This window comes from Echeneis naucrates, chromosome 10, assembly GCF_900963305.1.
Source record: "Echeneis naucrates chromosome 10, fEcheNa1.1, whole genome shotgun sequence".
In the NCBI taxonomy this organism is placed as follows: domain Eukaryota; kingdom Metazoa; phylum Chordata; class Actinopteri; order Carangiformes; family Echeneidae; genus Echeneis; species Echeneis naucrates.
Window position 1 is genome coordinate 14,020,262 of NC_042520.1, and position 12,068 is coordinate 14,032,329.

The 12,068-nt window shown below is 42.6% G+C and overlaps 1 protein-coding gene across 2 annotated transcripts; it reads left to right on the plus strand.

The window, feature by feature from the left end:
- The first annotated feature begins 502 nt into the window (after nt 1-502).
- On the plus strand, nt 503-11,734 carry spon2a (spondin 2a, extracellular matrix protein). Of its 2 annotated transcripts, XM_029512926.1 has the most exons (6): nt 503-592; nt 4,072-4,300; nt 6,195-6,415; nt 9,450-9,641; nt 9,960-10,131; nt 10,743-10,927. In XM_029512926.1, the coding sequence occupies exons 2-6, from the start codon at nt 4,072-4,074 to the stop codon at nt 10,925-10,927; spliced, it is 999 nt and encodes a 332-aa protein (XP_029368786.1). In that variant the 5' UTR covers nt 503-592. The 2 variants fall into 2 exon arrangements, with proteins under 2 accessions (XP_029368786.1, XP_029368787.1); XM_029512927.1 differs by lacking the exon at nt 503-592 and having other exon boundaries at nt 10,743-11,734.
- The last annotated feature ends 334 nt before the right edge of the window (nt 11,735-12,068 follow it).

The following is a 12,068-nucleotide window of genomic DNA, read 5'->3' on the forward strand; positions in this document are numbered from 1 at the left end:
TGCAGAAATAAAAATTACAGACTGCTCTCTGTTATCCAGGTTGGAAGTCAGGTCATAAAGACATACTCTTCATTTCTCTTTTCATTTTATTGCCATTATGCAGCAACTCTACACCTCTGGTGTTTGACAGTGTGCTCGGAAGAACAGGAGAAAGAAAACACACAATGCTGAGTGATGTATGTTAAGGAGGCCAATGTGGTGTTGATTACCTTGTCAGCAATGAGGTTGCTGAGTTTACACAGCAACTGAAAGACTTGAGAGGGAAAGATAGAGGGAGAGAAGAGAGAGACAGAGGAGGAGAGGAGTTGGGCTCTTAACCGCCTTTCCATACAAGGAGAGGTAGGGGCAGAAAAGAGGAGGAGGAGAAAAGGAGAGCAGGGTAATACGAGGAGATACAATACAAGAGAGAAACAGAGAGAGAGAGAGAGAGAAAAGGGAGGAGAGAAATTTAGAAAGCTAGATAAACACAGTGGATAGAGGGATAAAGGCTGATAAGGCTGCACCAGTTGGCTGCAGTAGAGAAGAGTGAGCAGAGCTGTTTCCTCTCTGTGATTCTGCTGCAGCTTCTCTTTCACTGACTGATCCAACGCAGGTAGGACACAAACTGAGCCCTCATTCATTCTCTGCACAGACCAAGTCTCACTCAGCACAGCAGCACAGCAGTGCAGCTCTTAGCATCATAAAATCCAGCCAGCTTGCTCCTTTGTCTTGGGAAGATGTGTTTTTTGAGTAAAAGTAGCACAGTGGTGGAAAAAATGTTCAGGTCCTTCTCTCATTATCAGACCAGCAGCACCACAATGAAAACTAACCCTCCACATTCAAAATGTTGCTATGTTAGAAATATACTAATAACTATTATACTATTATTATAATTTATTATGAATTATTGCCTGAAAATATACATGAAATCTGAAAATGTAATTATAGAGTCATACTATTTATATCAGTGAGTATTATGTAATGGTATTAATATGATGACCCAGTAAGCATCATTTTCATGTTTCTTAAGTTCAGTGTCGTCCACATTTCCACTTTTTGCATATCATTTAGTCGTTGAATTGATTACCTGCATTGTGCTCTAAACTTACTGTTTTTTAATTAAAAGAATCTAATGCTATAAAAGTAACTCCTACCTATTGCTGTCAGTGCTGTGTGAGAATTACACTGTAGTGGAATTGAAGTAATACCTGAGAAATAATCTTGTCACGTAAAAATATTACGTTATTCACCTCTGAGTTTGGTCTTATGCAAAAAAAATACCCACAGGTGGGTTATGTAATCTAAGTTTTGTATTTGCCTGTGCAGTTCCTTCACTGTCATCGCTGCTATTTATATTATTATACCATTTACACAATACACAGGTAAAAGTGTACAATCAGGACACTCCTTTAAATTTCCTCTCTGTCTGAACTGCTGCCTCCATGAGAAGCATCCAGGTTCCTGGGCTCCCTTTGTGATGCTGGCCTGACAAAGCTTCTATTCAAACAGCTATGTGTTAAACAGAAACGGTGTGGTTAGATGGACATTGTTTAGGGAAGAGGGGAAATGGCAAAAGGAGTAAGAGGTATATCTTACTCCTGATTCCGCCACAGCTTCGCCTAAGTTTTGTGAAAAATGACCTCCCAGCTATCTCCTTGTTAAAAATAAAACTAAATCCTGCTGTGTGCACAAATCTGTGTTTGTGCGTGCATACCTGTGTATATGAGCTCAAGTGAATGTGTGCATTATCTCTGCATGAGGCTGCCGTAATTACACAGTGAAGGTGCCTATGGGAATGCAGCCGCTGCATCTGGCTCTGTGCCACGTCCCCTCATTTTATTATGTCTTGCGCCTAACAGCAAAACTGCTGTGTGTCTGTCTGAGACGTCCGATGATGGCTCAAATACATGAGTCTCAGAGTGCGAGCGCGATGTCCACTGAAAATAACTCCACCTTCATATGCATCGATAAATACCATATGGCCTATTATTATTTTACTGCATGTGCTTTGAGCAGCAGCAGCCAACATCAGCTGGCCTGAGTGTTGACTGAAGTTCAGTGTGTCAGGATGGGAATTCATGAAATGTCTCTTTGGTGTGCTATAATGTCAACATGTCAAGTTCACAGTTGAAGAATCCACAGAAATTTCTGCAGACTGATGTCAGCTGATTAATGGTTGTCATACCAATGGAGATCATATGACAATCATCATTTTCCCATCATTTGGGAAAATGAAATCATTTACCAATAAACTGCTCGCTGTGAATTTCCAGTTAAAGACGTTGATCTATTTTGTGGGGAATGTGCGTGTGAAAGAGATAAAATAAGAAAAATAGCTAAATCCTTTGCAGCACCCTGTGACATGACCAGCCTCCTTTTCTTTTCGAAATGCGGTCGATGGACCAGACAGTCACTGAGATCACACACTGGTGTGAAAAATGTCCAGGTCCAGGTGCTGAACTCCCATCAGTCTGAGTTTAAGGTGCCTGACCAGAGACATTGCTCCAAAATGTCTTATTACCTGCAAGTCAAGTTGCTTTTTTGGAAAGAGTGGCATAGCCAAGTATCTCAAGCTGGAGCTTAATCTGTCTGCTGTAAAGAAATTAGTGAGTGATCAGATGACTGAGCAGTGAGATCAAATCTGGGCTCTGGCTGTCTCTATGCTTAGAGTATTTTTATTGCAGGCTGTTAAACAGCGTGGTGGTTAATATGCATTTCATGGAGACAGGGAATTGATAAAACATTCAGTGACATAAACGGCTGCGGTCAGAAACGTGTCAGAGTTGGAGTTTTGCAGCTATATTGGCGGAGTAACACTATCTGACCCCAAAATAGATTTCAGGGACAATGTGCAGCTGGACATGACTGTTATGTGTGTGAGCGTGCGCGTTCACGTTCATGTCATGCCCATGTGCGTTTTTGTCCTGCTGGACTTGACCAAATTTAACTGTCTGCATTCTGCAGCTGCTTGGAATATAGTATAGTCACCCGTAGACCCGCCACGGCACCGACTGCAGCCACAAACCAACGCTCACCATCTCTGTGATGCCCAAACAGGAAAAACTCCTCTGTCATCAAGTCGAGCTGTCATCTGAAAATCATCTGCCAATAAAACATGGCCGGTGAAATAACATAACCATTGTATTCACATTTCCAAATGGATTGTCACGTATTCCATCTTTGTTGATACGTGTCATATATATTTTAAAGTCAGACACAAGCAGTTTGGTTTTAGAGCAGAAATGGGATGAGAACATGGGCCGACAAGGTGGAGGGGAGAATGGGATGGAGGGATGGAGTTCAGAGAGAACAAGTAAGAATAAAGATAAATTGATGAATAAATCCACAAACACCCACCAAAAGTAGCAGCAAAAACTCAACTCAGGGACACACACACACACACACACACACATTACTCCTTCCTTGCTTTCACTTTCTTCAGCACAACGTAACACGGTTGGCTGAAGAGGTGTTAGAGGAAGAATTATCATGCAAGCGCTCTCATCCAGCTCTTAATAGCGTGTGAGCCTGACTCAGGGTCCAGTGGATGGCCAGTCAGTGAGGTCAGGAGAACAACAGAACAGAAAGGATTTCCATCTATCCTCAGAGATGTGTTGCTTATTTTAGGGTGGCTTCTGTGCCAGACGTTACTGTGACAGCGATGAATGTTAACCGTTTTCCTGTGCAGCCACAGACTGGCTGTGCACCAATGCACACTTGGACCAGCCCTGGGCCATGGGGAGATTTCTTTTTTTACTTTTATTTTTTAATAGAAAGACTTTAGGGTCAAGACGTCCAAAGGCATAAAAGGCTTTGTTCTGAGATAAAATGAATGTGTTGTGATATGTCAGCATGCGCAGGGATTTCCCCTCCTTTGCTGATTTTCCAGGATTGTCTGGGTTTGGTTTCCTAAATGCACATGTTACGATTCTCCCATTTGCCTGTCAATGGACACAGCACTCCTGAGAGACTTTTCCTGCAGCTCTTGATTTCAAGATGTATTACACATCTTGCGGTAGGTGGACCCAAGCATGTGCAAACTTGGGTGAGCAGTACTCACACAACCATTTTTCATTTCTCCATTTCTTTCAGATGATGTCATCAGAGCACCTGAGCTGTGGTTGGCTGCAGCAGCTACTCCTTGTATTTCTGAAGCTTTGCTTCACTTTTGCTGGACCTTTGCGACCGCTCAATGGGACTGAATGCACAGCCAGAGGTCCTGCTTCCTACATCCTGGTCTTTACAGGTCACTGGAGCCCGCAGGCCTTCCCCAAGCAATATCCCCTGTTCCGGCCCCCTGCGCAGTGGTCCAAGCTCATTGGTGAGAAAGACTTCTGGGGATGAAGAAGCTGGCTTTTATAAACCATTTCTAATGGAAATTTTCAGCTGTAATGCCTGCTAATAATATATTTAATATGGACTATTATTTTAGGCTTGTAGCAGCAGTGAGGATCCAGAGATCATTAATGTGACCTCCAGCAGAGTTCACTCATGCAACGTTTTTGTGGAAAGGCGGAGCCAATCAAAGGAAAGTGATAGGACAGTGGTTCAGCCACCACCAATCCCAAAGACAGATGTTTTGTTCCTCATCATGTGTCTTTATAAGTTTAGGTCCTTATTGTCTACACACACACACACACACACACACACACTCAAGGGTGAGATGTTAACGAGCAAAGCAGCAAGAAGCAGACAGCAATAAGAAAGACAGTTTAAATGCTACCAGATGGGCTTTTTTCTCTCCTTTTTTGAACTTCTGTCTCACAGTATCTTTAATATTTCTCTATTTTTTCAACTCAGTCCTGTACTCCTTTGCACATTTCCGCTGGTTTACCACAGTGTTGGCCATAAAGACTGGAGTGGAGGTTTTGGGGGTTGGTGAAGGTGGGTGTTGATAGTTGTGGCATGATGGGGTCAGACCACTTATTTCAGAGGCAGGAGGAGCAGGAGAAGAAGACAAGATGTTTGTGCACATACAAATGTGTCCGTGTGTCTGATGGACTCCTCTTGTGTATCACAGTCTGTGGCAGCCATGGCCTCGTCTGGTTTCCAGCTCTCCTAGTAGTGCCCTGCTGCCCTGCCTGAGGATGATGCCCTACTTATGCCATATAAAAAAGGGAACCGGAGATTCAGACACACCCATAATAGCTTTTAAGGTCTCTGAGTAATAGTAACCAGTGGACACAAGGACAAGGAATGGGCTTTGTCACAAGAGAAAGAAAACACTGGGGCCTTAATGGGCTGACAATCCACCAGTATGGGGACAAGAAAAATGATGGAAAAGGAGTCTGTCATGGCACAAAGAAAAGCTTAACTGGTCTAGAGGGTTTGAGGCCTCCAATGGTTTTATGTTGCTTAATTCTGGAGACAATGACAAGGCCAAGGAAAAATTAGTAATTTAAGAAGGGCGGGTCATGAGCTCTTGGTGGGGCCTTAAACGTATTATCAAGTTTTATGGTCACGACGATTGTGGGAAATTTGTTAGTATGGAAATGTAATTAAGTGAATAAATAATGGCAGTTTGGGGAGAAATCAGATAATGTGTGAAGTGTGCTGTGTGTGTGTGTGTTAATACACATTTCAAATGTGTTTCAGCATTAAGGCATGGTTGTGTATGTGTGCCTGCACACAGCTCTGAAAAGTGAGACAAGGCAGAGCCATCAGAGCATTTTTCAGCGTGTTTCTGGCTAACCTTACTCTGCCCTCAAAACAACTGGCTGTGTGGGTTTCAGCGCAGAGCTCCACAACCCGCGGTGCAAATAGTTCAACCTGAATCATTGTCCTGATTCTTAACAGAACCGAGTATGAGAATGTGAACCAAATGGTTTTTTGGCCCAAAGGATAAGAAAAAGTATCAATACAGTTTTTCAGAGTAGTTTCAATTATTTTCTGGCCATTATCTTGCCGCCAGCTCTGAGATTGTGACCCATCTGCTGGCAGCTCCCGCCTTGTGGCTTTATCAGGGATAGATGGGGTTAGGCTATAACCATGCAGTATCTCCAAAGACGTCTATGTGGGCAATTCCTTCAGGATATTTCAGTTTAAGTGCAGGAAGTAGGAGGCAGCCGAAGAAATACAAACAGGCTCCGTGTTGGAAATGATCTCACCATCTGGCTGAAGATCTGTGGTATTTCAGTGACATTGATATGCATTCCAGTGAATAAGCATCTTACTCCTGTCCGCTTTCCCTTCTTGTGTTTCTTCTCTCCCTTTAGCGGTCAGCCATAATTGTAATTTTCGACTGTGGGAGGAGGGTGCTCAGGCCAGTGCAGGAGTGCAGAGTTTTTCTGAACTCGGGGTGACAGTGGAACTGATGAAAGCAGCAAAGGAGGCCAGGAAGAGACGCACGGTTGGCACCATGTACCGAACAGCTGGCATCCCCAATGGCATCGGGCACAGCTCCACAGAGCTGCTCATGCAACCTCGGAGTTCGCTGGTAGGAGCAATAAAACTTAAATAGCAGAAACACTCATTCACAAAAGCACACAGATGCTCAGACGCAGTAAGTCACACAATCCGACTTTTTGACCAAACCTCATTTGATGACCCGTGTCTCCCTATGATGCTGTCCATCCACTTTGAGTCAACACCACTTCTTTCTGCTATCCATTCAGACTGTGCTTAGCTCACGTGCTGCAGCCACAAACACCACATCCATCCTGCACTGTCTGGACTCTGTCTGCTCAGAGTGACCTTTTACTTCAGTATGAGGTTGGGACCAACCAGGAGTCTTTGTTCTGCAATGCTAACATAACGAGTCACTTACTTAGCGCTCTGACATAATAACACTTTTCCCAGTAAAAACAAAATATTTTTTACGTTAAAATACTGTTGTTTGAGACACTTTTGGAAAACCAGACTAGCTTACCTTTAGTTCTGATCTTTATGCTGAGCAAACCCGCTGGTACTCTACCCCTAGCTCTGTATTTAGCAATAAGACAATGGTAACACTTTCCTCTTCTAAGTCTAAACGATTAAATCAATAAGAAATTATATTCGCCAAATTGTCAGACAATTCTTTTAAAGAACAGATTAAAATTCTCCTGCTTTTTCAACATTAATCAATATCCTCACATGCTCCTGTCCATTCTGACAGTTGACTGTTGCTCTGATCATTCTTTCTCTCCACACTGGTGTTGAAGAGGTCTCTTCTTCACATGACAGTAAAAGAGATAACAAATTCTCCTCAGAGGTCATGAAAACTGTATTTAGAACATTCAGATGCAACTCATATTTATATGAGCCAAATCAAGTAAATGTAACAATATCTTTAGTGCTTCCTGTTGCTGTCCCTTTACCGCAGCGCAGCCAGAAAATGTTGTGCAGGGATACACAAATTATTTCAATTTCAAAAATGCATGTTGACTGGAGGTTTTAATTTGGGTTTAAAGTTCAGTATCATCTGGGACATAACATTTCTCATTCCTTGGTACAGAAAAGGGAGTGAGTTAGAGAGCAGAGGTTATGGAGGAGGCTGAGGCTAATTTTGGGGTGAGGGCTTCAACACAGTCAAAGTATTTGAGGCAGGTATGATACATAGCTCTGTGGAAAGATGTGTCATTCAGGTTAAAGAGTTCAAAGTATGAATGTATTTTCTGTGTGGACCACAGGCAGCTGATGAATGAAAAGAAAGGTGAAGGGGTGAAGAGGAGGGGGTTAATATTTACTGTAGCTTTTGCAAATAGGTGTGCCTGAAAGTCTGGAGAAATAAATAAACAATCCTGTTGGAGGGCACCTTTGGTAAGTACTTGTCATAGACATTAGTTTAACAGCTTGTCATCTAGATCCATGATGTCTGCAGCTGCTTTAAAATGGGCCTGTCTGTTTTTAGATCAGTGGACAGAATGGGAAGAGAAAACTATTTTGTGTGAATCGTGACAATGACAGGCTGGATGGCTGAATGCTGTTGACAGCTTAAGCTGTTATTTTGCTTTTTGGACTGTCTGTGTCTCTTTCTCTGTCTCGCATCCTTTTTCCTTGCCCACAAACCAAAACATTCATAAGTAATGCCCCAAAAATCCCAAACATATGATCCCTATCTCCATATTAAAGGGCCTCTTGCTAGTACTGTTAAATGTGTTATTTGAAACAGGCAGATAAAGTACAATTCACTGTCCAACAGGCATTATTCCTGAAGCCTCTGTACTTTGTTAGGTCAGTGGAACCGCTGAAAAGGGAATGACAGCAACAGAGCCTTAAGATGCTTTTGCTGGGTTGTGCATTTTCTTGAACGACTCATTCTCTCCAGGGCTCTGCGAAAGATTTGCTGTGATACATAAAACGTGAGAGGGATCATGGGAGCTCTGAGTAACTGTCTGCACTCTAGAGGTACTTTTTGGCCTGTATACTGTAAACCAAGGTGGACTGTTAGAGCCAGTGACGAGGGACACCCTTGAGGAGACATCCCTGCTGAGTGGCCCAATGGATATAGCAGGACACCTTTGTGGAAAAACCACTGCTTCAGAGTTAAAAGAACAAGAGGAGGGAGTGATGTTAGCAGAGAAGGGAGGAAATGAAAGAGGGGATCAACAGAGGATTTTAAAAAGCAACAGAGCTGCTTCTGATTAAGTTTCTCAGTTTCTTGTTGTGCGTCATAAGCAAAAAACAGCTCACTATGTCACACTGATGCTGCCTGCCTCCTGGCCCTGGTGGTGTGCTCTTGCCTGGTGAAGTGGAGGGATGTCTCTCACTTTTCTATCCAGTGATCTATCTGATTCCAGGCGACCCTTTCCTAGTAATTCAGAGCGTCAAAGCCTACCCATTACATCCTCCGCTCAGCCCAGGCCCTCAAATATCGGGCCACACGCAAGGAGGCCTTTTCAAATGTGCTGTTTTCTGGGCGTCTGCCACCCCAACATGTGCTGACCTACAAGCCGCTTCCTGTGTGAGGTCACCGGCTCTCGGAAAACATCCATCACACAGGAGACAGTGTAACCCTGCACAGGAAACTGAGTGGGTGCAAGCATGCGCACATGTGGAGTCCCAAGTCTCTGCATTAGTAGATGTGAGAAATTACAAATCCTGACTGCATGATACAGACAGAGGCGGTGGATTGTCCTGTCTCTCCTCACTTCAATTCATCTCATTTTACATTACGTTTGTTAATGGACATGAGGATACTCCGTTTTTTTTTTTTTGTTTGTTTGTTTGTTTGTTTTTTTACAATTTTTCCCCATCTCTTCTCGAAAGAGCTATTGTTCATCTCTTCTATCCTTACGGGTATACCCATAAAAACAATTGCAGCTGTGGCTAAATTGATTCTCAACTTAATTCATTCCATTTGCCATTAAAATTGACAAAGCAAAGAAAGAAAATTTAACTCATCAGTGCAGTGTCGGAATTTGCATAGAGAATATGTTGACATTGGCATTCCTAAAACCACACTGATAACATGGCTAATGTGGTCTTTCATCATTCTCTCCATCATCCCTTGACTCTGTGCTAATTGCATTTCCCTCAATGATCAACAGTTGTCCCTGATGGTGAAGATGATCCCCAGCCCAGATTGGTTCGTCGGAGTGGACAGCCTGAATCTTTGTGAGAACGGCCGCTGGAAACAGGAAGTGACCGTTGACCTACAGCCTTTTGATGCAGGGACAGACAGTGGATTCACTTTCTCCTCTCCCAACTTCCCCACCAGCCCTCAAGAAAGCATCACAAAGGTAAGTTTACTTGTCATTTGAACGTTCATTTCATGGCAAGACAATGCGAAGTGGCCATAGCCCATGTCTTCTTAAAATACATTAACTGCATGGGAACCGGACATCATTCTTAACTGTCTCCGCTTGAATGATTGCTTGGCGGCTCTCATGCCTGGCCTGAAGTGATTTAAGTAAAGAGGGCTTCCATTACATAATATACCATTTATCCTTTTCCGTATTGTGCTTTAAAGTGTGCTATTGTGTCATTTGAACTTGTGTTGACAATCTGCTGGCTCTCTTTATGAATTATGCTGCACTGTTCTCTGTCGACTCATTCAGATCACATCCCAGATGCCAAACCACCCAGCCAACTCATTCTTCTATCCACGCTTAAAAGAACTTCCACCAATTGCCAGCATAAAGATCACTCAACAGAACAGATCACCTGACCGCCAAACCCTGATGTCCAATCATATTCTGCCTAACTCCATCAGTCCCCAGCGCTTCTCGGGTAAGACTGCAAGACTCCATACTTCATCAGTAGCTAAAAGATTTACCTGGGAGGGCAGAACTAAATAAGATGAATGCTCTTAAACTGCTTTGCATTTGTATAGTAAAAGATATAGTCGCCCAGGCCCAGGACCCAAACCCACAACTTTCTTGTTGTGGAGCAACAGCAGTAACCACTATGCTGCCATGCTGCCCCACATACATTTTAAGTGACAAAAAATCTAATTAAATCAGGAGATGCCAAATTATCCTGATTTTTAATCCATGCGAGGCTATTGACCACACACACTGACACACTGCTGGATCCTTTGGTCCCCACAGTGTAACTAAGTATCCAGCTAGCGTCAACATGCTGTGCGTGTTATTGGGACAGTGTAATTGGCTCACACGTCACTGGTTTTGACATATCACACTAGTGTGTCCAAACTTTTGACTGATACTGTATGTGTTTTTTTTTGCTCCTAGATAAATTAAAAGTAACAATGAGTTGGTTAGTTTCTTTAAACTATAGCAGGTTAAAAGCTATGGTAAGGTCCAGAAATTCTGATGTGTCTGTATTCTTTCGCCTTGACTGACACATATTTCTCTCATCTCCCCTTTCCCTCTGCACAGTGACGCCACTGGACTGTGAAGTGTCTTTCTGGTCATCCTGGGGTTTGTGTCTGGGTCCGTGCTCCAGAGGTGTCCGCCACCGCACACGCTACATCCTTTTAAGGCCGGCTAATGCTGGCACCCCCTGCCCTGAGCTGGAGGAACAGGCTGAATGTGTACCGCACAGCTGTATGAAACGCCAGTAACACACCCAAATACACACACAAACACACACACTGCCAGTATTCAAGACTGGGACTCTGATGCTATTACTGCTGGACTGAGCATTGTTGCTGCATTTTGAGCATTTTCTCTGGCAATGCAAATTATTGTTTTGTCTTTGTTGCAGTCAAGTTGGAAAAATGAAGTCTTGCTGCACAATGTGTGCGGCCCATTACTTCACGAGCATACATTCTTGTTGAACTATGTTAATGGAAACTAAGTGAAACTGAAGTCGGATTGTAGGACAGGTGTTTGGGACGTAGATAACAATATCAGTGTTATTTGGTAAAAAATTTGATTTTTTTTAGAAATTGCAGGGTAAAAAAGAGAGTGGAAAGAGCAGGATGTTTGGTCCCTCAAAGTCTTGTATAGTCTAATCATTATCAACAACAAGTGAATTAAGGTGTTGACTGATAGTGGCACACCAGACTCATAAATGGTCTTTATGATACACACACTCTCACATGCATTTGCGCACAAATTGGCACAATTTGTCTTGCATATACTGGATATGTCCACAGGCAGGGAGGGCTTACTTCACATGGGTAACCCATACATGCATGGCACATACAGCTCTTCCAAAATAGTCCCACACATCAATTTATAAATATCCTCTTTCACAAGAGAAACCTAAATGACTTGAAGCATAAAGCCAGTCTGAAGATGCTGGCCTATTTTGTAACAAGATGCATGTTTTTATGAAAAAAAAAAGGGAAGAGAAAAACAAGCAAAATATTTGTTTCATTGTCTTTTTTGATATTTTAATGTTGACATTTTGTATATAGGGTATGATGTATCTTATCTTGTGTAACTCAGAAATAAATATGGTGGTGTTTTTCACCACCATCTGTTTTACTCTCTTCTCCTGTGTGCCTCTTTTATTTTGAGGGTCTCATTATGCAATGCCTAAATATAAAACTCTTATGCGACCAAGCAACATTCCCAATTTGAATGCTTACAGTAATACCCGATTCAATAAGCTATTTCTGTTTGCCTGAACATAATTTAACCACTATTGACACTTCTTTATCTGTATCTACACAAGACTCACAACCTAAATGCAAAAATACTCAGCTTTAAATATCATGGGACGAGAAGGTTAAGATGCACTACATTCATGAAAAA

Excerpts from the sequence above, each read along its gene's own strand:
- spon2a (XM_029512926.1), top strand. The coding sequence starts at position 4,072 with ATGATGTCATCAGAGCACCTGAGCTGTGGTTGGCTGCAGCAGCTACTC. Across the intron at positions 4,301-6,194 it reads GCAGTGGTCCAAGCTCATTG|CGGTCAGCCATAATTGTAAT; the intron begins GTGAGAAAGACT and ends CTCTCCCTTTAG. Across the intron at positions 6,416-9,449 it reads TGCAACCTCGGAGTTCGCTG|TTGTCCCTGATGGTGAAGAT; the intron begins GTAGGAGCAATA and ends AATGATCAACAG.